Source organism: Dasypus novemcinctus, chromosome 2, assembly GCF_030445035.2.
Source record: "Dasypus novemcinctus isolate mDasNov1 chromosome 2, mDasNov1.1.hap2, whole genome shotgun sequence".
Classification (NCBI taxonomy): Eukaryota; Metazoa; Chordata; class Mammalia; order Cingulata; family Dasypodidae; genus Dasypus; species Dasypus novemcinctus.
Genome location: NC_080674.1, coordinates 40,306,518 through 40,332,017, shown reverse-complemented (window position 1 = coordinate 40,332,017; position 25,500 = coordinate 40,306,518). Strand labels below are relative to the sequence as shown.

Sequence of the window (25,500 nt, the reverse complement as noted above, 5' to 3'; positions counted from 1 at the left end):
GTGTGCCGTTAATAAATGGGATGGGGAGAAGGATGTTGGGGAAGAAATTATTTACAACATTTGCATTATTTCATTTTATAGGAAAGTAATCTTTAGCTTCTGGTTTGAATAGCATTTATTCAACAAATGTAATACTTACAGGGGTCCTACTACATGCCGGAGTATTTTATGCACGACAGTAATATGAAGATGAAGGATAAGGCCCTTGCTCTTGAGAATTTTTCAGTACAGAAGGAAACAGATAAATTCATTCATATAGAATAAACAGTAAAAGTTATAATGGAACAAATTGTTATAGTAGCAGAGAGGGGGAGGGATTCTCAAAGAGGTGGCATTGAAGTAAAATAGTATTTTCAAGGCAGAGGAAGGGAAAGAGCATTCTCCATTGAAGGAATTATCTCTGTAACATTCCACCAGTTGAGTCAGGAGTGATGGGCTTGAGCTGTTCTAGGAGGAAGATTTGGGATCAGGGTCAATTTAGCCCTCTACATTAGTTTGCAGAAAGAGAAATGTGTTTCCTTGTCTCTTCAGCAGCTTTAGTTGACATCTCACAGGCCATGCCTCAAAATTTCCCTTATAATTCTCTAGGAAACTTCTAGTTTGAGAAGCACCGAATATCATTAGCCTATCTTTATTTTCTTTTTTTTAAAAAGATTTATTTATTTATTTAATTCCCCCCCTCCCCGGTTGTGTGTTCTCTGTGTCTATTTGCTGCGTCTTGTTTCTTTGTCCGCTTCTGTTGTCCTCAGCAGCTAGGGAAGTGTGGGCGGCACCATTCCTGGGCAGGCTGCACTTTCTTTCGCGCTGGGCGGCTCTTCTTACGGGGCACACTCCTTTCGCGTGGGACTCCCCTACGGGGGGACACCCCTGAGTGGCAGGGCACTCCTTGTGCACATCAGCACTGCGCATGGGCCAGCTCCACGTGGGTCAAGGAGGCCCGGGGTTTGAACCGTGGACCTCCCATGTGGTAGACGGACGCCCTAACCACTGGGCCAAGTCCGTTTCCCAGCTGCTCTTTTTCTAATTCTTCCAAGTGTGCAGTTAGATCTTTGATTTTAGCTCATTCTTTTCTAATAAAGCAGTGAGGGCTCTAAATTTTCCTCTCAGAACTGCCTTTGCTGTATCCCATAAGTTTTGATATCTTGTGATCACATTTTCACTTGTCTTGAGGTATTTACTAATTTTTCTTGCAATTTCTTCTTTGACCCACTGGTTATTTAAGAGTGTATTGTTTAATCTCCATATATTTCTGAACGTTCCCTTTTTCCACCTGTTATTAATTTCTAACTTTATTCCATTATGATCAGAGAGTGTGTTTTGTATAATTTTAATGTATTTTAATTTTTCAAATATGGACATTTAAAATGTTAAAGTGAAAATAAAGATAGGGAAACGGACTTGGCCCAGTGGTTAGGGCGTCCGTCTACCACATGGGAGGTCCACGGTTCAAACCCCGGGCCTCCTTGACCCATGTGGAGCTGGCCCATGCGCAGTGCTGATGTGCACAAGGAGTGCCCTGCCACGCAGGGGTGTCCCCCGCATAGGGGAGCCCCACGTGCAAAGAGTGCACCCCGTAAGGAGAGCCGCCCAGCGCGAAAGAAAGTGCAGCCTGCCCAGGAATGGCACCGCCCACACTTCCCGTGCTGCTGACGACAATAGAAACGGACAAAGAAACAAGGCGCAGCAAATAGACACAGAGAACAGACAACTGGGGGAGGGGGAGGGAATTAAATAAATAAATAAATCTTTAAAAAAAAAATCTACTTAAAAAAAAAAAAAAGAGCAGCTAACCAATCCCAAAGGAAATATTTAGAAAGAAATAACAAAAGACTAGAGCAGGCGAAAAAACAACAAAGTAGTGGGGAACAAAAAATAGCATCAACAAAACCCAAAGTGATTCTTTAAGAAGATAAAAAAAAAATGGATACATCTTTAGACTGATAAAGAAAAAGAGAAAAGATGCAAATAAAAAAGTAAGAAATGTGAAGGGTGTCATCACTACAGGCCTAGCAGAAATAAAAGAGATAAAGGGGATACTATGAACACGTACATGCCAACAAACTAGACAGTGTTGTTGAAAGGGACACATTTCTGGAAATACATCAACAAACCAAACTCATCCTACAAGAAATAGAAGACCTTAACAAACCAATCCCAATTAAAGAAATTGGAAGTCACCAAAAACCTCCCCAAAATGAAAAGACCAGGACCAGGTGGCTTCACAGGTGTATTTTATCAGATATTTAAAGAAGCTCTAATACCAATCTTGTGCAAATACTTCCCAAAAAATTGAACATGAATGAAAGCTACCATCTCATTCAATGACACTAATATCACCCTAATACCAATGCTAAAAAAAGACATTACGAAAAAAGAAAGTTACAGACCAATTTCTTTAATGAATATAGATGCAAAAATCCTCAGCAAAATGCTTGTTAACCGAATAAAAAAAAAAACATTAAAAAATTATACATTACAATCAAGTCAGTTTTATAACAGATTTGCAAGTGTGGTTCAACATAAGAAAATCAATCAGTGTAATATACCACATTAATAAATAGATGCATAAAAGGCATTTGATGAAATACAGCATACTTTCTTGATAAAAACACTTAGAAAGATGGAAATAGAAGAAAACTTTCTCAATATGATAAAATACTTATATGAAAGACCCATAGCAAACATTGTACTCAATGGAGAAAGACTGAAAGCTTTCACACTAAGAATGGAAATAAGACAGGTATGTCCACTGTCACAGCTGATATTCAATATTGTGATATTAGTTCTAGCTAGAGCAATTAGGCAAGAGAAAAATAAAATGCACCCAATTAGGAAAAGAAATATTAAAACTTGCACTGTTTGCTGATGATATGATCCATACTTATAGACAGTTTTAGCAAAGTGGTGGCATACAAGATTAAAACACAAAAATCAATAGTGTTTCTATACACTGTTGATGAGCAACCTGAGAAGGAATTCAGAAAAAATTCTGTTTACAATAGTGACTAAAAGAATCAAATATTTAGGAATAAGTTTAACCAAGGACATAAAGGATCTATATTCAGAAAACTATAAAACATTGCTAAAAGAAACCAATGATAATCTAAATAAATGGAAGCATAGTCTATGTTCTTGGGTTGGAAGAGTAAATATCATTAAGATGTCAATTCTACCCAAACTGATCTACAGATTTAATGTAATCCTAATAAAAATCCCAATATCCTTCTTTGTAGAATTGGAAAAGTCAATTATCAAATTTATTAATATTTGGCATGGTAAGGGCCCCCAAATTGCCAAAAATGTCTTTAAAAAGAAGAATGAAAGGACTCTCATGGACTTTAAAGCATATTATCTAACTACAGTGGTAAAAACAGCATGGTACTGGCATAAAAGTAGGCATATTGACCAATAGAATCAAATCGAGAGCTTGGAAATAGATCCTCACATCTATGTTCAAGTGATTTTGGACAAGTCTGTCAAACCCACTACACTGGGTCATAAAAGCCTATTTAACAAATGGTGCTTAGAAAACTGGATATCCATATCTAAAAGAAAGAAAGAGGACCCCTATCTTATACCTTATACAAAAAATTAATTCAGAATGGATCAAGGATCTAAATATAAAAGCTAGAACCATAAAACTCCCAGAAGAAAATGTAGGAAAACATCTTCAAGATCTTGTGGTTTGTGGTGGTTTCTTGGCCCTTACATCCAGAACATGAACAACAAAAGAAAAAAATAGTTAAGTCAGATTGCCTCAAAAATAAACACTTTTTATTTCAAACTATTTTGTTAAGGTGAAAAGACAGCCAACCCAATGGGAAAAAAAATCTTTGGAAACCATATATCTGATAAGAGATTGATCCCATATTGTATGAAGAGTTCACACAACTTAATGACAAATGGCAAGCAACCCAATTTAAAAATGGGTAAAAGAATAGAATAGACATTTTTCTCAAGTGGAAATACAAATGGCCAAAATGCACATGAAAAGATGTTTAAGGGAAGCAGATGTGGCTCAAGCAATTGGGCTTCTGTCTACCATATAGGAGGTCCCGGGTTCAATGCCCATGGCTTCCTGGTGAAGGGATGCTGGCCCGTGTGGCGAGGTGGCCCATGCCAAGAGCTGGCCTGAGCGGAGTACTGCCCTGTGCAGGAGAGCTGCCCTGCGCAGAGTGCTGGCCCATGCGGAGAGCTGGTGCAGCAAGATGACACAATGAAAAGAAACACAGCGGAGAGACAATTAGGGACGCAGTACACCAGGGAGCTGAGGTGCCACAAGAGAATGATTGCCTCTCTCCCACTCTGGAAGGTCCCAGGATTGGTTTCCAGAGCCCCCTAATGAGAATACAAGCAGACACAGAAGAATACACAGAGAATGGATACAGAGAGCAGACAGTGGAGGGAGGGGGGAGAAAAAAAATCTTAAAAAAAAAAAATTTAACATCATTAGTTATTAGGGAAATGCAGATCAAAACTACAATGAGATATAATCTCATGTCATTCAGAATGGCCATTATTAAAGAAACAGAAAACTACCAGTGCTGGAGAGGATGTGGAAAAATAGGAATGCTAATTCACTCTTGGTGGGAGTGTAAAATGGTGCAGCCTCTATGGAAGATGATTTGACAGTTCCTCAGAAACTAAATATAGAACTTCCATATGATCTGGCAATCCCACTACTAGGAATTTATTCAGAAGAATAAAAACAAGGATGCGAACAGATATTTGCACACCAATTTTCATAGTGGCATTATTTACAACCTAAGTGTCTTGTCAACTAATGAATGGATAAACAAGATGTGGTATATTCATATTCAGCTGTAAGAAGAAATCAGTTGGGAAAGCACATGACAACATGGAGAACCCTGAGGCTATTATGTTGTGTGAAATAAGCCAGACAAAAAAGGATGACTATTGTATGGTCTCACTGATAAGAAGTAAATACAACGAGTAGACTTACAGAGTTGGACTATGAAGTGTAGGTTGGGGGGAGATGGAATGTGGGACGAGAAGGGGAAAGATTATCCTGGATGTATGTAGAATGTTTAATAAGGTCTAATGTAAATATGTGGTAACACATTAAAATGTAACAAATTTTGACGTATGAATGTGATTGTGGCTGAAAGTAGTCTAGGGAGTCTAGGGAGATAGTTGGAGTACAGCTGGAGGATAATATAGGGAATGTATAACAATGTTTTTGGCAGTAGATGAGGATTGTGGTTAATAATATAAATACAGGAAGGTTCTACAAGGTGTTAAGAATGTGGTGATAAATGGGAAAAATATGACTAATGTAATTTATAGACTATAGTTAACAACAACATTGGTTGTGTAGCAAAAGCAAAGTTGGTACTTTATTAATGCTAAAGGTAAAAAAAGAATATTGTGTGTGGTTTTGTGAGATATGAATAAGAGTAAGCATTTTTTTCTCATTTTTTTTCCACTAATAAGTAGACCCTGACTATGTCATTTAGTCTGTGTATCTTACTGAACACTAAAGGAACAACTGAATTAGCAGTTGGAATTAGATAAGATAAAAGTGCCTGAACTGAACTTTTAGGAGTAATGCTTCCATAATTTGTTGAGCTTCCTTTTTCTGTTATTTTATTCATTTGAATTTGAAATAAAATTATTTAAAATAAATTTCCATACTACTAACTACTAAAACCTACTGTTTTATTTTTTCCTCAGGAAGATGGCGGTGATCTTTTAAAAGCTGAAAAAGAATATCGCCAAAAGGTGTCGGGAATCATCCAGCGTATTCTCTTGCTTTTCCGGGCAGCTCGGTGTTCTTTTCCTGCAGCACAATGGTACATCTTGCAGTTGAGGTGGGCAAGAAAGGTCATGCAGAAGGTATGGATGTGTCTTAATCACTTAACGTGCTGTATTAAACAATTTAAATATACTAATATTTTTAAACACAATAATTATAATTGCGACATTTTCCAAGGAGTCCTACCATATAAAATCCATAAATTTCAAGTTTATTTGCAATAAACAACCTAGAGAAACCAGGTAATTCTTGCTAAAAGATAAGGACTCTGTTAGTTCAAGTGTCTGGCAATGTAGTCAGTGAATTCCAGGTGACTTCCTTTACTTCCCCCATTCCACCCACACAGTCATTGAACATTTAAACATTTTAGACTCAGTTGTTCAAGGCTCTCCCCTTCTCCCTATTCTCCCTGAGGTATGTACGTTTTGTGAGGGCTTATGTTGGTGAAAGCATGGATGGTTAGTGTTAGTTCTTGGCTATGTGTTTCAGTATTTCCACTAGTCAGTATCTTCCACTAACTGTCTTCTGAGATGTGTAATTCTGTTTGATTCTGGGGCTGTAAGCTTGTTTTATACTGTCTTCAGCCGAGCTGAAACTGCATGCTTATACATCTTACCCAGCTGCAAATCCTTTGCAGGCCTGCTTTCTGACTCTGTGAAATGGCGATATAAATGCCATTAGTCCCAAATATCTTCCATGTGGCTATGATTAAAATTAAGGTTACAACCAGAATCCACAGTGTCATTTTTTTTTTAAAGATTTATTTTATTTATTTCTCTCCCCCCACCCCCACCCCAGCTGTCTGTTCTCTGTGTCCATTTGCTGCATGTTCTTCTTTTTGTCTGCTTTCTGCTATTGTCAGCGGCACGGGAATCTGTGTCTTTTTGTTGCATCATCTTGCTGCGTCAGCTCTCTGTGTGTGCGGCACCACTCCTGGCAGCCTGCACTTTTTTTGCACTGGGCGGCTCTCCTTACGGGGTACACTCCTTGCGCATGGGGCTCCCCTACGCAGGGGACACCCCTGCGTGGCATGGCACTCCTTGCATGCATTGGCACTGTGCATGGGCCAGCTGCACAGGGGTCAAAGAGGCCCGGGGTTTAAACCGCGGACCTCCCATGGGGTAGATGGAAGCCCTAACCACTGGGCCAAGTCCGCTTCCCTAATTTAGCATTTATTGATGATCCTTGTTTAGAGCCATTATTTTATTAAGGTTTCCCAAATGATGACTTTCTAGTTCTTCCATTTATAGCTTAATTTAAAAAATATATATGTATGTAGATAAATGTGTTTTTGTATTTGTTTTTAGGTACGGTACATAGTTTTATTTTAGATGAGAGGGTTTTTTAATGCTTGTGGGGGAAGTCAGAGGCAAATAGCTTTAATTTATTTATATATAGGCAAAATTGAATGCTAAGAGAGGGTAAATAATTCTCTCAGAAACTTTCTTTCCTTTTTTGAGATACAACCTAGTGAATTTCTTGAAATAAATTTGTGAGCTAAGTTTCTGAAAGTACAAGTGATTTCATAGGTATTTTACTTGCATGTTATGTGAACAATGCTGTATTGTCCATCTATCTTGTTTATCTTCTAGGCCTTGTTTCTTGCTCTATAGTTTTCTTAAAAAATGATTTAGGCTATTAATAATTAAATATATTTTATCATTCTTTACTTTCAGATTCGAATAAAAGGTTTCCTTCCTTCATTGAGTCCTTTCCCTCAATCGTTACTTAATTATTGTAAAGGAGGTATGGGATTCTTTAGACCTGGAGCAACTGGAGATCACAAGCTCGATGAAGTTTCCAGTAAAGCAATAGGTTTGTGCCAAAATGAACCGAATGCTAATTAGGCCTAAATTTGAGTAATTGTACACTTTAATTTAATAGGGGAAAGTTTGTAAACATTGTTACTCTTCAAAGCATAGCATATTCTATGATCTTTTATTTTGTGCTTATAAGCAAATACTATATTTTTAACAGCCAGGTATATACATATATATTTATATTATGTGTGAAATTGAAGTAGTAATTTATTATTTAAAACAAATCTTGACAACTATGACATTGTCTTTCCTTTTAAATTTAAATTTAAAATTTTAGCTCTCAAGAAAGCCTTTCCCTGGTAATTTTCCTGCTGTTAGGATATGCTGTCAACTACTTTAAGGGGTCAGGAGTAAACCTGATGTTTTGCCTCCTGTGTTTCTAACAACATGCTCCACCTAAGCTTTTTCATTTTATAAACCTTAATATCAATTTTTAAAAAAGATTTGTTTTTTCTCTCTCTCTCCCGGCCCCCCCCCCCCCCCCCGGTTATTTTCACTTGCTATGTCTGTTCATCTTCCTTGTTTCTTTAGTAGGCTTCAGGAACTGAACCCAAGACCTCTGATATGGAAGGGAGTTGACTAATCACTTGAGCCACCTCCTCTCCCTGCTTTGTTGTGTTTCTTGTTATGTTTTCTTTTTTTCTTCTTGTGTCTCTTGCTGGGTCAGCTTGCTGCGCCTGCCTGTTGTACCAGCTCTCTGTCTTCTTTAGGAGGCACAGGTAACTGAACCAGGAGCCTCCAGTGTGGTAGGCGGGAGCTCAATTGCTTGAGCCACATCTGCTTCCCAATGTCAGTTATTTTAATGGCCTTTATTAGAGTACATATTATAATTTAATTTTATTTATACATTTAAGTTGTTTCTGGCATCACTGTTTCTTTTTTAAACTTTGAAGTATTTCCTTAGGATAGATTGTCAGAAATGGAATTCCTGGGTCAATGGGTATGCCTATTTTATATCTTTTGAAATAATAAACCAAATTTTATAGTTCTTTCAGATTAATGGGTAAAAAATGGTAACTTTTACTTTAATGTGTCTTTCTTTTGGCTTCCGGTTACAATGAACATTTTTAGTTTGCTGTTCATGTTTTATGTCTAGTTATCTACATACCAAGATTAAAAAGAAGTAAAACTTATAGGTATCATTCCACTCTTAGCTCCTTAATCCTTAATTTTAATCAGTCATATTTATATTAAGCCCTGATCTTATCTCTAGACTTTGATGAAAAAAAATCTAACACACTCAACCTTTGCTAATGTAAAATAATGAGTCCTTGGACCTTGTCAAACAGGCCATTTTCAAACTATCTTGGCACTAAAATACTTTTTTTAATCCCCCCCCTTGTGACTTGCTTGCTGTCTGCTCTCTATGTCCATTCGCCTTGCGTTCTTCTGTGTCTGTATTTATCTCTATTTACCTTCCCCACCCCCTCCCCGTGGCTTGCTTGTTGTCTGCTCTCTGTGTCCATTTGCTATGTGCTCTTCTGTGTTTTTACTTGTCTCCTTTTTGTTGCTTCACCTTGCTGAGTCGGCTCTCCGGTGGCACTCTGTGATGCCCAGGCTGGCAGCTCTCTGCAGTGTGCAGGCGAGCCTACCTTCACAAGGAGGCCTCAAGGTGCAAACTCAGGGCCTCCCATATGGTAGATGGGAGCCCAACTGATTGAGCCATAGCTGTCCTAAAATACTTTTTTTTTTTCTCAAGATTTATTTTTTATTTCTCTCCCCTTCCCTACCCCCCCAGTTGTCTGCTCTCTGTGTCTATTCACTGTGTGTTCTTCTGTGACCGCTTCTATCCTTATCAGTGGCACCAGGAATCTCTGTTTCTTTTTGTTGCATCATCTTGTTGTGTCAACTCTCCATGTGTGCAGTGCCATTCTTGGGCAGGCTGCACTTTCTTTCACGCTGGGCAGCTCTATGAGTTTAGTTTCATAAATTTTCTGTTCACTCTAACAAAAGGCATAGTCAGCAGGTGTCACCTGGAAATGGCAGATGCATTCTTGATAATCTAGATCTGTTAAATTTATAATCCCAGTTTAAAGGTCTTTGCTCATAAAAAGCACATAGTCCTTTGAAATGATTTTTAAAAAGAATTTTAACGTATATTTTCAGTATTTTCATTTTGATCCTGAGGTTAGGATCTCTGTTTTACTCAGTTTTGTGTTTTGATTGTTGAAAAGTGATTTGACTAAATTAAAAAAAAAAGTTTCCAGGGAGTGGATGTAGTTCAAGTGGTTGAGCACTGTCTTCCCACATATGAAGTCCTGGGTTCAGTCCCTGACCCTGGTATCTCAAAAAAAAAGTTTCCTTCCTTGGATTGTTATTTAAAATCATGGCTTTCAAAATTTTTGAAGCTTTTTATTATAGAACATTTAAGTAGAGAGAATATAATGAATTCTCAAGTGCCTACCACCTAGCTGCAATAATTGTCAGCATTTTGAAAGCAAATCTGGAACATTCTATCATTTCACCCATGAAAAGTTCAAAATATATAGTTAACAAATAAAGAATTTTTAATAACTACAATTCTATTAACATGCCTATTAAAAGTTCCTATATCATATGTTACATACCATTCTGTTTAAATATCCTTGATTATCTCAAAATATCTTTTTACAGTTATTTTTTGAAATTTGGATCCAAAGTCCTATAGACATTGCAGTTTGGCCAAATTGTCTCACTTAATCTGTAAATGTTTCCTTCCCCCATTTTTTTTTTCATGGCTATTTTTAAATTGAGGAAACCAGATCATTTGTCCAGTAGAACTACTTATATTCTGGTTTCAGTTGCTTATGTCTTTTTGATGTTTGATCTTTTTCATCATGACTTCCTGTAAGATGCAATTTTACATCAAGACTCAGTATATACACAAACCCTTATAAAACAGGAAAGTAAGTTTAACATACTATCCTTACCCTTATTATGTATGGTATACTCATGATATTTTCCATTGTCATTTTCCTTTTAAAAATGCTTGGAAAAAATACATATTAGGAATGCTTTTAGAAGATAAATAGCTGCCTACTATGTTGTCTACTATTTAACTGTTTCTTAGTTCTCTTCCATCATGTCTATGACATATGAAACAATGAAACAAATCCGTGAGGAATGGTACCTTTCTCAAAAGACTGGGCCATAGGTTCATTAGAACTTACCAGAATCTGGTGTATGGGGATGGAGTATAGTTTGAAAATGTCCATAATGGTCCTGAAATCCTCCTGGGTGCATGTACTCACCGCCCTGCATCCCCCTCCTGGGGTGGCTAGGATTTGTAGAAGACTTGTTTTCTGCTTAGTTTATATAATGTCAAACCATGTTTCCTGTTTCCCAGCTTTGTGATAGTTGTTTAAAAAATAGATCAAGTAGCTTTATGAGTAAAATGAAAATACTACTTGTATAAAAGTCAATTTACTGTAAAAATAGTGTCACTAAAAAAATTACTGAGCAGAACCTGGTTATTTATTTTCATATAGACACAATAGCTCACTGGAAGATAAATTAAGCTGATTATTGTTAGTTTACAGTTAGGGTACTCTCACTGCAGAAATTTAAGGTATGGACCGGATATGCTGTATTACAAAGCCTTATGACTGAAAAAAGTGTTTATATATGTTGTTTATTTTTTTAATAAACTTTTTTATAGCCTGAAAAACAAATTAAGTCTTAATAACTGTTAAGTTTTAGGGTATTAACTTTCTCCCTCCACAGAAAACATTAATCTCAAAACAAGTGAGTAGGGAGGATGGGTCTTACTTGGTTGTTCCACTTTGGTCATACTAAGAGAAATAAAATTAAGATTAGAAGAACAATGAAAACATGTTTTCCAGCTGGATTATGAAGCCTTTGCATTGTACATAGTTAAATGATGATAATCCATACAACAGAATACTTACTATATTGGCAATAAAAAAACTTAGTATGTTTATACTACCACCTTGGAAAGACAGTCAACTTATATGACATTAAAAAAAACTAAAAACTGGTAAAACAGCATACATGTCATGATTTTATATGTATTTGTGTATTTGTATTGCTTTTAGTATGAAAATAAATATTTCAAATAATTGTTTTTAATATTAAACAGTTTAAAACATAAGTGCCTATCAATGTGCGTTACCAAATAAGTTAACTATATAATAGAACAATATAAAGTAGAGCTCTATGTATTGGCTTTGAAAAATATCCACATAATATGCTGTGAAGTTATGAAGTAAGTAAACTCATTGTACACAGAGCAAGTTAACAATATATATAAAACTTCAGGAAGGGATCTACATGACTTTTTAATAAGGTATTTACAATAAGCATGTGGTTTCTTTTATAATCAACAACATAATATTTTGAAGAAGTAATCAATTGAGCTGAAGATGTTGTTAACATACACAGTCATACAATTTTATTTTGTATTTGTGTTCTTGATTTAGGTTGCTTCAGAGAACTTTGTGCTTTGTGTTGGATGCTGCATATCCGTGATAAGTTATCCTATAGTTGCAGGCAATATCAAAAAGCAAGAGAAAATGTGGGTGAAAAAAAGGTATTTACTGGCACAAGAATAAGAAAATTGAACTTACTTGGGAAATTATTGCTTAATCAGAGATTTTTACTCTTTTTAGCAGAGTTTTCTCTTAGAACTCATTCTAGTCTATCAACCTAAACTGAGAAGGAAATAAAATTTTCAATGTCCATTTAGGACCTTGAAGTGGCGTTTGATTCTTCTGTGATTGAGCACTGCTTCAGTGCACTGGAATGGGCTTATAGAATGCTTCCTTTCTCTCGATTTTTAAATATTGAAGAACTTATTCAAGATGTAATTTTGAGCCTTATTGGAGAGTTGCCAGCAATCAGCAAGGTAATATGATTATATATGAAAGTAAACTACATTAGAATAAGAGATTTTAAAGGATTTTTATTTTATGTTATCCATAAAACTCATTTTTAAATTTTTCTTAAGGTAGCAGAAATTTTCATTAAAGCATTTCCAAATCCAGAGGACATAAGGGTTTCTTTAAGAGGAAAATACCACTCTCTTCAGCAGAGACTCAGACACTGTGTTGTGAAAGGTATTTGTCTTTTTCAGACATCTAATAGATAAATTGCTGAAGATTCCATTTTTTTCTAGTTGCTGTTTGCATGATATATATTTTTCTATCCTTTTATTTTACATCTGTTTGTATCTTTGATTCTAAAGTATGTCTCTGTAAACAGCTAATAGTTGGATTTTGTTTTTTAATCCAGTCTGGCAGTCTCTGCCTTTTCATTGAATTGTTTAATCCATTCATATTTAGTGTTATTATGGATATAGTTGGATTTATGTCCTCCATTTTATATTGTCTCATGTTTCATGTCTTTTTGTTCCTCCTTTACTGCTTTTTTTTGTATTAAGTGAGTGTTTTCTAATGTAACATTTTAATTTCTTGAATGATGTTTTCACTAATTTTTTTTGTTGTTATTTCCTTAGTGATTGCTCCAGGACCTACCATATACATCTTAACTTATTGGAAGCAGCTTCAAATTTATACTAGCTTAAATCCTCTGAAATACAGAAATGTTACTCCTGTATAGTTCTATTTCCTTTTGGCCTTTTATGGTATTTTTAAAAAATATTACATCTATAAATGTTATAAAGTTAATACATTGTTATAAATCTTTATATAAATTTTATGTCTTTTAAAGAAACTGAGGGAAGAAAGGAGAGCATGTATATATTTATAGCTTTTATAATATTTATCATTTCTGGTTCTTTTTGTTTGTTCTTGTGGATTTGAGTTACCATCTGGAGTCATTTCCTTAGCCCAGTACAGCTTTGGTCCCATCCACCTTCTTTGTGCTATTAGCAAATATATTATATTTCTGTATGTTACAGGCCCCTAAACAGTATAAACATATTGTTCTATATAGTCGTTTTTAAAATCAGTTAGGAGAAGAAAGAAAAATGTGCATTTATATTGTCTTATAATTACATACTACCTTCATTGATGCTCTTGTTTTTTCATGTGGATTCAAATTACCATTGGGGTCATTTGCTTTCAGTCTAAAGAACTTCCTTTCATATTTCTTGTATGGTAAGTATACTAGCAACAAATTACCGGTTTTTGTTTATCTGGCAATATCTTTGTTTCACTTCATTTTTGAAAGACAGCATTTGCTGGATATTGGATTCTTAGTTGATAGTATTTTCTTTGAGCATTTTGAATATATTTTCCTACTGCCTCTTGTCTCCATTTTTTCTGCTGAGAAATTAACTGTTAATATTACTGGTTTCCTTCCTAAGTGTTGAGTCATTTTTTTCTTGCTGCTTTCAAGCTTTTCTTGTCTTTGGCTTTCAGCATTTTTCCTATGATATATGTGTTTGTGAATCTCTTTCTGTTTATCTTATTGGAGTTAGTTGATGAGTAGATTATTGTTTTATGAATAAGTTTGAGACTTTTCAGGCATCATTGTTGGATGTGTAGATTATTGTTTTATGAATAAATTTGAGACTTTTCAGTCATCATTTCTTCCAATGTTTTTCTCTTTGTTTTTCTCTCTTCTCCTCTGATACTTCCATTATGCATGTGTTGATGTGCTTCATAGTGCCTCATATTCCTCTGAGGCTCTGTTCATTTTTCCTCTGTTCTTCAAATTGCTTCATTTCTATCAATCTCTCTTCAAGTTTCCTGATTCTTCTGCCAGTTAAAATCTACTCTTAAGTCTCTCTACTGAAGTCTCCATTTCAGTTATTTCAGCTCTATAATTTCCATTTGGTTCTTTCTTATAATTTCTATCTCTGTATTGATATTCTTTATTTGATACAGCATTATTATCACACCTTCCTTTTTTTCTTTAACCATGTTTTTCTTTAGTTCTTTGAAGGTATTTGTAACCACTACTTTGAAGGTTTTGTCTGTTAAGTCTGATAACTGGCTGCTCTCACAAGCGATTTCTGTTGTCTACATTTTTTTCCTATGTATGGATCATGCTGCTCTGTTTCTTCATATGCCTTCTAATTTCTCTTGGAAACTGGACATTTTAGATAACATAGCAATTCTAGATATTGGTTCCTACCCTCCCTCCAGGGCTTATTACTGCCATTTGCTTGTTTATTTGTTTAATACTGGTTAGGTTATTTTAGTGGAGTCTGTTCCCTCTTTCCTCCTTCATTGTTAAGTGTCTGAAATTTTCTCCTCAATGGGTGATTGAGTATGCCCAGAGTCACAGGACTCTTTTCCCTGACCATACCCAGTTATTTATTTATTTATTTATTTATGTTATTTATTTTTCTCCCCTCCCCCCCCCCCACCCCAGTTGTCTGTTCTCTGTGTCCATTTGCTGCATGTTCTTGTTTATGTCCGCTTCTGTTGTTGTCAGCTGCACGGAAATCTGTGTTTCTTTTTGTTGCATCATCTTGCTGTGTCAGTTCTCCGTGTGTGGCGCCATTCCTGGGCAGGCTGCACTTTCCTTAGCGCTGGGCGGCTCTCCTTACGGGGTGCACTCCTTGCGTGTGGGGCTCCCCTACGTGGGAGGCATCCCTGTGTGGCAGGGCACTCCTTACGTACATCAGCACTGCGCATGGGCCAGCTCCACATGGGTCAGGGAGACCCCGGGGTTTGAACCGTGGACCTCCCATATGGTAGACGGGCACCCTATCCACTGGGCCAAGTCTGCTTCCTCATACCCAGTTATTAAACTCCAGTAACTGTTGGCTGGACTTCTCCACACTCATCTGCAAGTGACGTCAGTTCTTTGGGAATATTTAAGGTATCTGTTTTATGGTCTGCTTCTCTCCCGGTCAAAATCTCTGAGTCAGGGCTCTGGAGCTGAACGTAGGGACAATGGCACAGTTTTCTCTAAGTGGCACCCTCTGTTAGGAGCTGAGCACTCTGTAGAGTAGGGCAGTAGTCTCAGGTCTTCTTGGCTTGTCTCTCCTAGAGCCAGAGAAGGTGGTTGCTTCCTCTTAACTGTACTTACTTGGGACTTAGCCTCAGCAGAAGGTAGGTGGGGCAGGATGAGAAACGCTGAAATTTTGTCTCTCCTGGGAAAATAGCATTCTCATTGGTAGCTGAGGAGAAAGCAAGCCCTGTGTTATTGGCTGCACCAGTCTGGAATGGAATGTTCATCTCCTTGTGTTGGGAGAGAGTAGTAAGCAAGGAAGGGGTTTTGGGTCAAATATCACAGACTCGCTTTTCATACCGAATTTAATAGATTTCTTTGAATAAATGTTTATTCATTTACTGTATGTCCTTAAAACCATTTTCAGAGACTTTAAATGGTTATTTTAGAATAATTTCCACCATTTTTACTGGAAAGTGTGTTTATGGAGGTTTTCATGCTGTCATGCAAGAAGTCCTCCTCTTGTTTTGTTATGAAAGCATTTATTTTCCACTGTTTTTGTTTTCATGCATTTCTGCCTTTTCTTAGAGATAGGAGTGTGAAAAAGTAGAAATACTTACCATTTAAAAATAGCTAATTCTATTGCTTTGGAGTCAGATAGAACTGGTTTCATATTTATGGCTCTGTCAGTTAGTAACTTTGTGACTTTAAACAAGTTGCTCAATTTCTGTCAGCCTCATTTCCTTCTTTAAAAAATGAGTATGTTAATACTTGTTTCATGAATTTGTATTGAGGAAGCTTATTAAATAAGATGAAATATAAGAAATGAGTGCTTTGCATATTATAGGTATTTATTGAAAATTAGTATCCTTCCTTTTCCTTTATGATTATTTCTGTTCTGATTTTGTCTTTAAAATTTTTTTATTGATGTATATCATTCATATATATGAACATATATAAACAATAGTGTATGGTAACATTTTTGAATTTACAAAGCAAACATACATATCATCATACAGGGCTCCCATAACATCACCCCACCACCAACACCTTGCAATGTTGTGAAGTATTTGTTATGAACTATGAAAGAATATCATCAAAATATTACTACTATTACCCATCTCTTATATTTTGTGTATCCCCCCAACCTACTGATTAGTAACACCTGTTACTAGTATTATATATTTGTTTTAGTTCATGAGAGAACATTCTCCTTTTTGTTCTATTAATCACGGTCCATCTTCCATCATAAGATTCACTGTGTTATACAGTCCCATGCTTGTACAGTTCACTCAAGGTGTGCACTCAGTGGTTCTCATTTTCTCCAGAGTTGTGCTGTCATCACCTCAGTCAATTTTAGAATATTTTCATTACTGCTAAAGGAAAAACCCCATACCTCCTTATACCCCCTAGTGTTGTCCCTTAGCATTGATAGAATATCTTTAGCTTTGCTGCAAAAAAATTACAGTATTACTAACGTCCATAAGTTATAGTAGTTGTAAATTTCTATTCTATCACCATATTTTTAACACTTTGCAAAAGAACATTCTTATATTTATACTAACTATAATATTCATCCACCACCAAAATCACTATTACACATTCCGTAGATTATTCTTTAGCTTCCTTTAAATTGACATTTACATCCACAGACTATCTCTTTCAGCCAAAATTACATTTATAAATGAGCAATGTTAGTTTGCTCACTATAATATATTACCATCAACTCTATTCATTTCCATTTACTTTTACAGTAAACCTTATTAGACATTCTACATACATTGAGTGTCAGCTCCCATTCTCAACCCTCGTTATATCTCCTAGTAATCTACACTCTAGAGTTTACCTATATGAGTTTACTCATCTTATTTAGTTGATATTAGTGAGACCGTAAAATATTTGACCTTTTGTGTCTGGCTTATTTCATTCAACATAATGTCCTTAAGGTTCATCCATGTTGTTATATGCATTGTGATGCCATTTTTTCTTATAGCTGAATAGTATTCTATTGTATGTATACACCATATTTTGTTTATCTATTCATCTGTTGATGGACACTTGGACTGTTTCCATATTTTAGCACTTGTAAACAGTGATGCTATGAATATCAGTGTGCAAATGTCAGCTCATGTACTTGCTTTCAGTTCTTCTGAATATATTCTAGTAATGGGATTGCCAGATAATAAAGAGTTCTTTATTCAGTGAGGTACCACTAAACTTTCTTCCACAGACACTGTACTGTTTGACATTCCCACCAACAGTGAAGGAACATTCCTGTTTTTTCACATCCTTTACAGCATTGGTAGTTTTCTCTTTAGTAGTTGCCATTCTGTAAGCTGTGAAATGGTATCTCATTGTAGTTTTGATATGCATTTCCATAATGGCTAGTGATGTTGAACATCTGTCCTTGTGTCTTTTGGCCATTTGTATTTCCATTTCAGAAAAACGTCTTATTCTTTTGCCCATATCTAAATTGGATTGCTTGTCATTTTGTTGTTGTGAGAACTCTGTATATATAACATAGAGATTTATCAGATATATGGTTTCCAAAGATTTTTTCCCATTGAGTAGGCTGCCTTTTTACTTTTTTGACAGTCTTTTGAAGAATAAAAGTTTAATTTTGAGGAGGCCCCATTTTTCTATTTTTTGTTTTGTCACTCATGCTTTTGGTGTAAGGTTTAAAACACTACTGCCTTCCACAAGATTCTGAAGATGTTTCCCAACATTTTCCTCTAAGAATTTTATGGTTGTAGCTTTTATATTTAGGTTGTTAATCCATTTTGTTAATTTTTGTATAAGGTGTTTTCTTTATTTTGGGTATGGATATCCAGTTCTTCCAGCAACATTTGTTGAATAGACTGTTCTGGTCTTGCTCGGTGAGCTTGAGAACCTTGTCAAAAATACTTGGCCATATATGGAAAATGTGTGCCAGATGTACACTATGGACCATGGTTGGTAGTAATAGTCTGATGATAATATCTCATAATCTGTAACAAATTTTCCACCATGGTGTGGTGTGCTGGTCAAGGGATGTTGTATGGGAATTCTACACATGTGCATGATTGTTTTGTAAGTCCACAACTTCTCTAATAAAAATATATTTAAAAAATAATAGGGTGGGTTGGAGGAAAAATACACCAAATGTAAGACTGTAATTAGGAGAAATATTTTGATGATCCTTTTTCATAATTTGTAACATGTATTTCACAACAATGCAGGGTGTTTGTGGGAGCCCTGTATAAAGTTATGTTTATTGTTTTACAAGTTCACACAGCTTTTAGTATATACTTATTGTTTATATTGTTTATGTATGAATGATATACTTCAGTAAAATTGAAAAAAATACTTGACCATAGATGAGAGGGTCTTTAACTGAGGTCTTAACTTAGTTCTATTGGTCAGTATGTCTACTTTTATGCCAGTACCATGCTATTGTTAACTCTGTTGTTAAGTAATACGATTTAAAGTCAGGAAGTGAGAGTACTCCAACTTCATTCTTTTTTTTCAGGACACTTTTGGTTATTTTGGGCCCATTACCCTTCTAAATAAATTTAATAATTGGCTTTTCAATTTTTGCAAAGAAGGCTGTTGGGATTGCATTGAATTTGTTAATCAGTTTGGGTAGAATTGTCCTTTTAACAATATTTAGTCTTCCAATACATGAACACAGAATGTCCTTCCATTTATTTAGTTCTTCTTTGTTTTAAAATGTTTTGTAGTTTTCTGAATATAGGTCCTCTATGTCCTTGGCTAAGTTTATTCCTAAATATTTGATTTATTTGCTAGTAAATGGAATTTTTTAAACGTTCTCCTCAGATTGCTCATTACTAGTGTATAAAAATGCTTCTGAGTTTTGCATACTAATCTTGTATCCTGGCACTTCGCTGAACTAGTCTGTTAGGTCAAGTAGCTTTGTTGTGGACTTATTGGGATTTTCTGTATGGAGGATCATGTCATCAGTGAATAGTGAAAGTTTTACTTCTTCCTTTCCTATTTGGGTGCCTTTTATTTCTTTTTCTTGCCTAATTGCTCTAGCTAGAAGTTCTAGCACAATATTGAGTAACATTGGTGACAGTGGGCATCCTTGTCTCTCTCACAATCTCAGTGGGAAAGGTTTCAGTCTTTTTATTGAGTACTGTGTTAGCTTTATGGTTGTCAAATATGCACTTTGCCATGTTGAGAAAGCTTCCTTCTATTTCTATCTTTTAGAGTGTTTTTATCAAGAAAGGATACTGTATTTTGTTACATGCCCTTTTTTTTTTATGTCTATAGAGAGCTTTATGTGATTTTTCTTCTTCAATTTATTAATGCGGCTTATTACAATAATTGATTTTCTTGTATTGAACCATCTTTGTATACCTGGTAAAAAGCCCACTTGTTACTGGTATGTAATTCTTTTAATGTGCTTTTGGATTTGTTTAGTAAGTATTTTATTGTGAATTTTTCCATCATATTCTTTGGAGAAATTGATCTCTAAGTTTCTGTTTTCATAGTATCTGTATATGTTTTTGGTAGGGTGATGTTGGCTTCATAGAATTAGTTTGGTAGTATTTCTTCCTGTTCATTTTTTGGAAGAGCTTGAGCAAGATTGGTATAATATTAGATCATCTTTGAATGATTGATGTAATTCATCTGTGAAGCCATCTGGTTCTGAGCTTTTCATTTTGGGAGGTTTTTGATGACTATTTCAATCTCTTCTTGTGATTGGTTTGTTGAAGTCTTCTTTTTCTTCTAGGGTCAGTATAGGTTGTTTCTGTGTTTCTAGGAATTTGTGCATCTTATCTACATTGTCTAGTTTTTTGGTGTACATTTTTTCATAGTATCCTTTGAGGATCTCTCTTATTTCTGTGGGGTCATGTTAATATTCCCCCTCTCATTTCTGATTTTATTTATTTGTGTCTTCTCTCTTTTTTTTCTTTGCCAGTCTAGCTAAGGGCTTGTTGATTTTGTTGATCTTCTCCAAGAACCAACTTTTGGTTTTGTTGATTCTCTCTGTGGTTTCTTTCTTTTTGTTTGTTTGTTTGTTTTCTTTCACAATGTCATTTCTGCTCTGTGATCTTTACTGTTTCTTTCCTTCAGCTTGATTTGGGCTTAGTTTGATCTTCATTTTTCTAGTTCCTCTATGTATGTAGTTAGGTCTTCGATTTTAGCCATCTCCTCTTTTTTTAAATGTAAGCATTGAGGGCTATAAATTTTCCTCTCAGCACTGCTTTTTGCAATGTCCCATAGGTTTTGATAAGTTGTGTTCTCATTTTCATTTGTCTCAAGATATTTACTGAATTCTCTTGCAATTTCTTCTTCAACCCTCTGATTATTTAAGAGTATGTTGTTTAATCTCCATTTGTTTATGAATTTCCCATTTTTCCATCCATTATTTATTTCCAGCTTCATTCTGTTATGACCGGAGAAAGTGTTTTGTGTAATTTCAATCTTTTACAATTTATTTAGACCTGTCTTTAGACCCAACCTATGGCCTCTCCTGGAGAAAGATCCATGAGTGCTTGAAAAGAATGAATATACTGCTGTTTCGGGGGTGTAATGGTCTATAAATATCTTTTACGTTTAATTCATTTATCGTATTATTCAAGCTCTCTGTTCCTTTATTTATTCTGTCCAGATGTTCTGTCCAATTCTTAGAATGGTGTATTGAATTCTCCAGCTATTATTGTAGAGACATATCTATTTCTCTCTTCAGTTTGTGCCTCATGTATCTTGGAACTCTTAGGTTAGGTACATAAATATTTATTATAGTTATTTCAACTTGGTGAATTGCCCCTTTTATTAATACATAATGACTGTCTTCATCCCTTATAACAGTATTGCATTTAAAATCTATTTTGTCTGATATTAGTATCACTACTTCAGCTCTTTTTTGGTTACTGTTTTCATGGAATATCTTTTTCTGACCTTTCACTTTCAACTTGATTGTATCCTTACATCTGAGGTGAGTCTCTTGTAGAAAGCTTATAGATTCCTTGTATATTTTTATCCATTCTCTTAGTCTGTGTCTTTTGATTGGGAAATTCAGTCCATTAATGTTCAGTGTTATTACTATAAAGACATTACTTCATCCATTTTATCCTTTGGCTTTCCATTTTCATCTTACTGTTGTCTGTCTTTTTACCCTTTAAACTACCCTTACTAATCATCTTCATTTCTGTACTCTTCTGCAAGTCTCTCGTGGTTTGTGTTTTCCTTTTGGGCTATAGCACTCCCTTTCTTATCTCTTGTAATTCTGGTCTTTTGGTAATATACTTTCTCTGTTTTTGTTTGTCTTGAAGACTTTGAACTCACTGTCATTTTCGAAGGACAGTTTTGCCTGATACAGAATTCTTGACTGGCAATTTTTCTCTTTCAGTACTTTAAATAAATCATACCACCTTCTTCTCACCATCATGGTTTCTAATGAGAGGGCAACACTTAGTCTTATTGAGGTTCCCTTGTATGTGATGCTTTGCTTTTTTCTTACTGCTTTCACAATTCTCTCTCATCTCTGATATTTGTCATTCTGAATAGTAGGTGTCTCAGAGTAGGTCTACTTGGATTTACTCTCTTTGGCATGCATTGTTCTTCTTGGCTATTGATATTTATGTCTTTCATAAGGGTTGGGATGTTTTTGGTCATTTTTTCCTCAAATATTCTCTCTGCCCCTTTTCCATTCTTTTCTCCTTCTGGTGCACAGATAAAATGCATGTATTTGTGTATTTTGCTTTGTCATTTAATACCCTGAGACCCTGTTCCATTTTTTCCATTCTGTTCTCTTTCTATTCTTCCTTTTTCAGTTCCAGATATTGTCCTCAACATCACTGTCTTCAATCATTTCAAATCTGCTTTATGTGCATTTAATGTATTTTTAATCTCATCCATTATCTTTTATTCCCATAAGGACTGTTACTTTTCTTTGCAGTCTTTCAGATTGTACTCTATGCTCACCTACACTCTTTTTGATATCCTTTATCTCTTGGCATATTTTCTTTCAACTCGAATTTAGGAAATTTTTGTGATTATCATGGCATAAATGTCTTAAATCCTGTTTCTTCTTAGGACTTGGTTTGTTCCTTTGTATGGGCCATCTCTTCCTGTTTCTTAGTATGGCTTGCAATTTTTTGCTGATGTCTAGGCATCTGAATATGTTGATGAATTTACTGTGATGGTCAATTTTTCTCTTTTGCCTAATGGTTTTGTTTCATAGCTTTTCTTTGGTTTTTGGGTCAACTTATTCTACATCTTTGAACCACTGTTATATAATAGCTCTGCTAGTTACAAACACATGATGTGCTGTCACTATTTCTATTTATTTTCAAAGATTTACAAACAACCTTTTAACCAACTTTGCACAGATTAACCCTCATCTTTCCATTCTCTACCCTCACTCTGTGTTCTGGTGACCTATATTCTAATTATTAATTCCATGACTTTATACAATATCTTTGGATCATAATAACTCAATCATAAAGTAATACTGTCCCTTTGTATCTGGCTTGCTTCACTCAACATAATGTTCTCCATGTTCATCCATGTTGTCATAGCTTCCTGACTTCATTTCTTCTTACTGCTGCTTAATATTCCATTGTGGATATACCACAATTTGTTTATCCATTCTTCCGTTGATGGACAACTGGGTTGTTTCCAATAATTGTGAATAATGCCACTATGAACATCAGTGTCTATGTGTCTAATGTCTCTGCTCTCAGTTCTGGGTATATGCCTAGTAATGGTATTGCTGGGTTACATGACAAGGCTATATTCAACTTCCTTAGGAACAACCAAACAGTCTTCCATAGCATAGTGACTCTACCATTCTACATTCACCAACAGTGAATAAGTGTTCCTATCTCCTCACATCCTCTCTAACATTTATAGTCACATATAAAATACAGGAGACTCCCATATACCCAACATCAAACCTTTCCCTCCTTCCCCAGCAATGCTCTTTTTACATGTGGATGTTACATTTGCTGCTACTGATGTACAGATATTGAAACATAGCCATTGGAACCAAACATGCTTCCATTAGGGTTTACATTATGATTTACATTTTAGACTGTACCCTTTTATAAATTTTTGGTTACATTATGGTTTACATTATGGCTTACATTTTAGACTATATACTTTTATAAATTTTTGGTGAAGTTTAATATGGCTTGTATCCATCATTGCAGGATCTTGTAGAACACCTCCATTTCCCCCCAGTTACCCTTCTTCCAACTGTTCTATTCTTCTCACCCCCTCCCCTCAGGGACCACAATGACAACCATGCTTCACTGCTTGAAGGACAAGATTGCTAGATACTTGCAACAATGCTGGGGGCTTAACACACTAGTCTGTCCTCCCTGATTGGGAGCCACCCATGCTCTCTAGAGACACCCTCCCCTCTGTTTGAGAATATCAGGCCCCCCTAGGATGGACGTATAACACCTTCATGCTCATTGTATGGGTCTCTACTCACTGATATAATACACTATGACATGATGAGCACTTAGAAATCTGCCCCATGTGCACCCTGTGCTGGATGCTCTCCATCAAACACCTTAAACCAGTAACCCTTCCTTGTTATATTTTCCAAAGAGTTTTCTCAACATTATAGTTTCAACCACATACCCAACAATCTCCTGTGTTCACCTGCTCTCCCCCAACCTTCCCCCCAATTCCATGGACCATCTGATGCATCCTCCCAACCCTAGCCCCCCTCAAGCCTGCAAAGCCCAACCCAATAGTATCCCTATGCCCCCATCTTCTCCCTTCACTGCACAACTACTTACCTCCACTTTATCATAGATTTTACCTGTGTGGGCATTGGTTCACTTCCTTCCTCTCCCCCCCCACCCCCCCATTTCTTATAAGCCTGTGTTCCAGTCTCTGGCTCTCTGAGACACCTTGATTTGCTTAATTCATATCAGAGAGGTCATGTAGTATTTGTCTTTCAATGCCTGGCTTGCTTCGCTCAATATAAGGTTCTGAAGATTCATCCATGTTATCCCATGTGATAGTACTGTATTCGTTCTTACAGTTGAATAGTATTCCACTGTATGTATGTACCACATTTTGTTTATCCATTCATCTGTTGATGGGCATTTGGGTTGATTCCAACTTTTGGCAATAGTGAATAATGCTACTATGAACAGTGGTGTGCATATATCAAAAAAGAATGTTTTTTTCTATTCCTAGTTTTTTCCCCCGTACAATATATATTTTTAAATATTTATTTATTTATTTCTTCCCTCCCCCTCATTGTCTGCTCTCTGTGTCCATTCACTGTGTGTTCTTCTGTATCTGCTTGTATTCTCACTAGGCGGCTCCAGGAACTGATCCTGGGACCTTTCGGAGTGGGAGAGAGGTGCTCATTCTCTGGCACCACCTCAGCTTCCTGGTCTGCTACATCTCTTATTATCTCTCCTTTGTGTCTCTTTCTGTTGTGTCATTTTGCTGCGCCAGCTTTTGGCATGGACTAGCACTCCTGTGTGGGGCAACACTTCACGTGGACCAGCTTGCCTTACCAGGAGGCCCTGGGTATCGAACCCTGAACCTCCTATATGGTGTACAGGAGCCCGATTGCTTGAGCCACATCCACTTTCCCATGCTGTGTTTTTATTTTAAAAACAATTTATTGAAGTACATCATTCATGTGTGAACATATATAAACAATAAGTGTATAGTAAAACTTGTGATCTTACAAAACAAACATGCATAACATTATACAGGGCTCCTGTACATCAAGCCACAGCCAATACCTTACATTGTTGTGAAACATTTGTTACAAATTATGGAAGAACATTGTCAAAGTATTACTAATAACTGCATTCTATATCTTACATTTGGTATATTTTCCTCCCAACTCACACTATTATTTTATTTGTTCATAAAACATATAATTTATCTAAAATGTATTAATACAATCAGTGGCATTTGGTATAATCAACGAATTGTGCATGTATCATTTTAGTCGGTATTAGAACATTCTCAACTCCACCCCCAAAAAGAAAAACAACAAAAAACAAACCACTATTATATGCATATGTTAGCACTATAGTTACAAATCCTAAGCTATGCTTTCACCATTTCTATTCATTTCTGAAGATTTACAAACAACTTTTTACCAAT

At 35.8% G+C, this 25,500-nt stretch overlaps 1 protein-coding gene across 2 annotated transcripts in view; it reads left to right on the top strand.

The window, feature by feature from the left end:
* CPLANE1 (ciliogenesis and planar polarity effector complex subunit 1) overlaps positions 1-25,500 on the top strand; it is a 174,408-nt gene that overhangs the window by 57,102 nt on the left and 91,806 nt on the right. For both annotated transcript variants that reach the window (XM_058307927.2, XM_058307923.2), the window contains exons 20-24: positions 5,695-5,856; positions 7,453-7,591; positions 12,015-12,124; positions 12,281-12,439; positions 12,542-12,650. In XM_058307927.2, the coding sequence (XP_058163910.1) occupies positions 5,695-5,856; positions 7,453-7,591; positions 12,015-12,124; positions 12,281-12,439; positions 12,542-12,650 (679 nt within the window). The remainder of the gene's footprint in view (positions 1-5,694; positions 5,857-7,452; positions 7,592-12,014; positions 12,125-12,280; positions 12,440-12,541; positions 12,651-25,500) is intronic.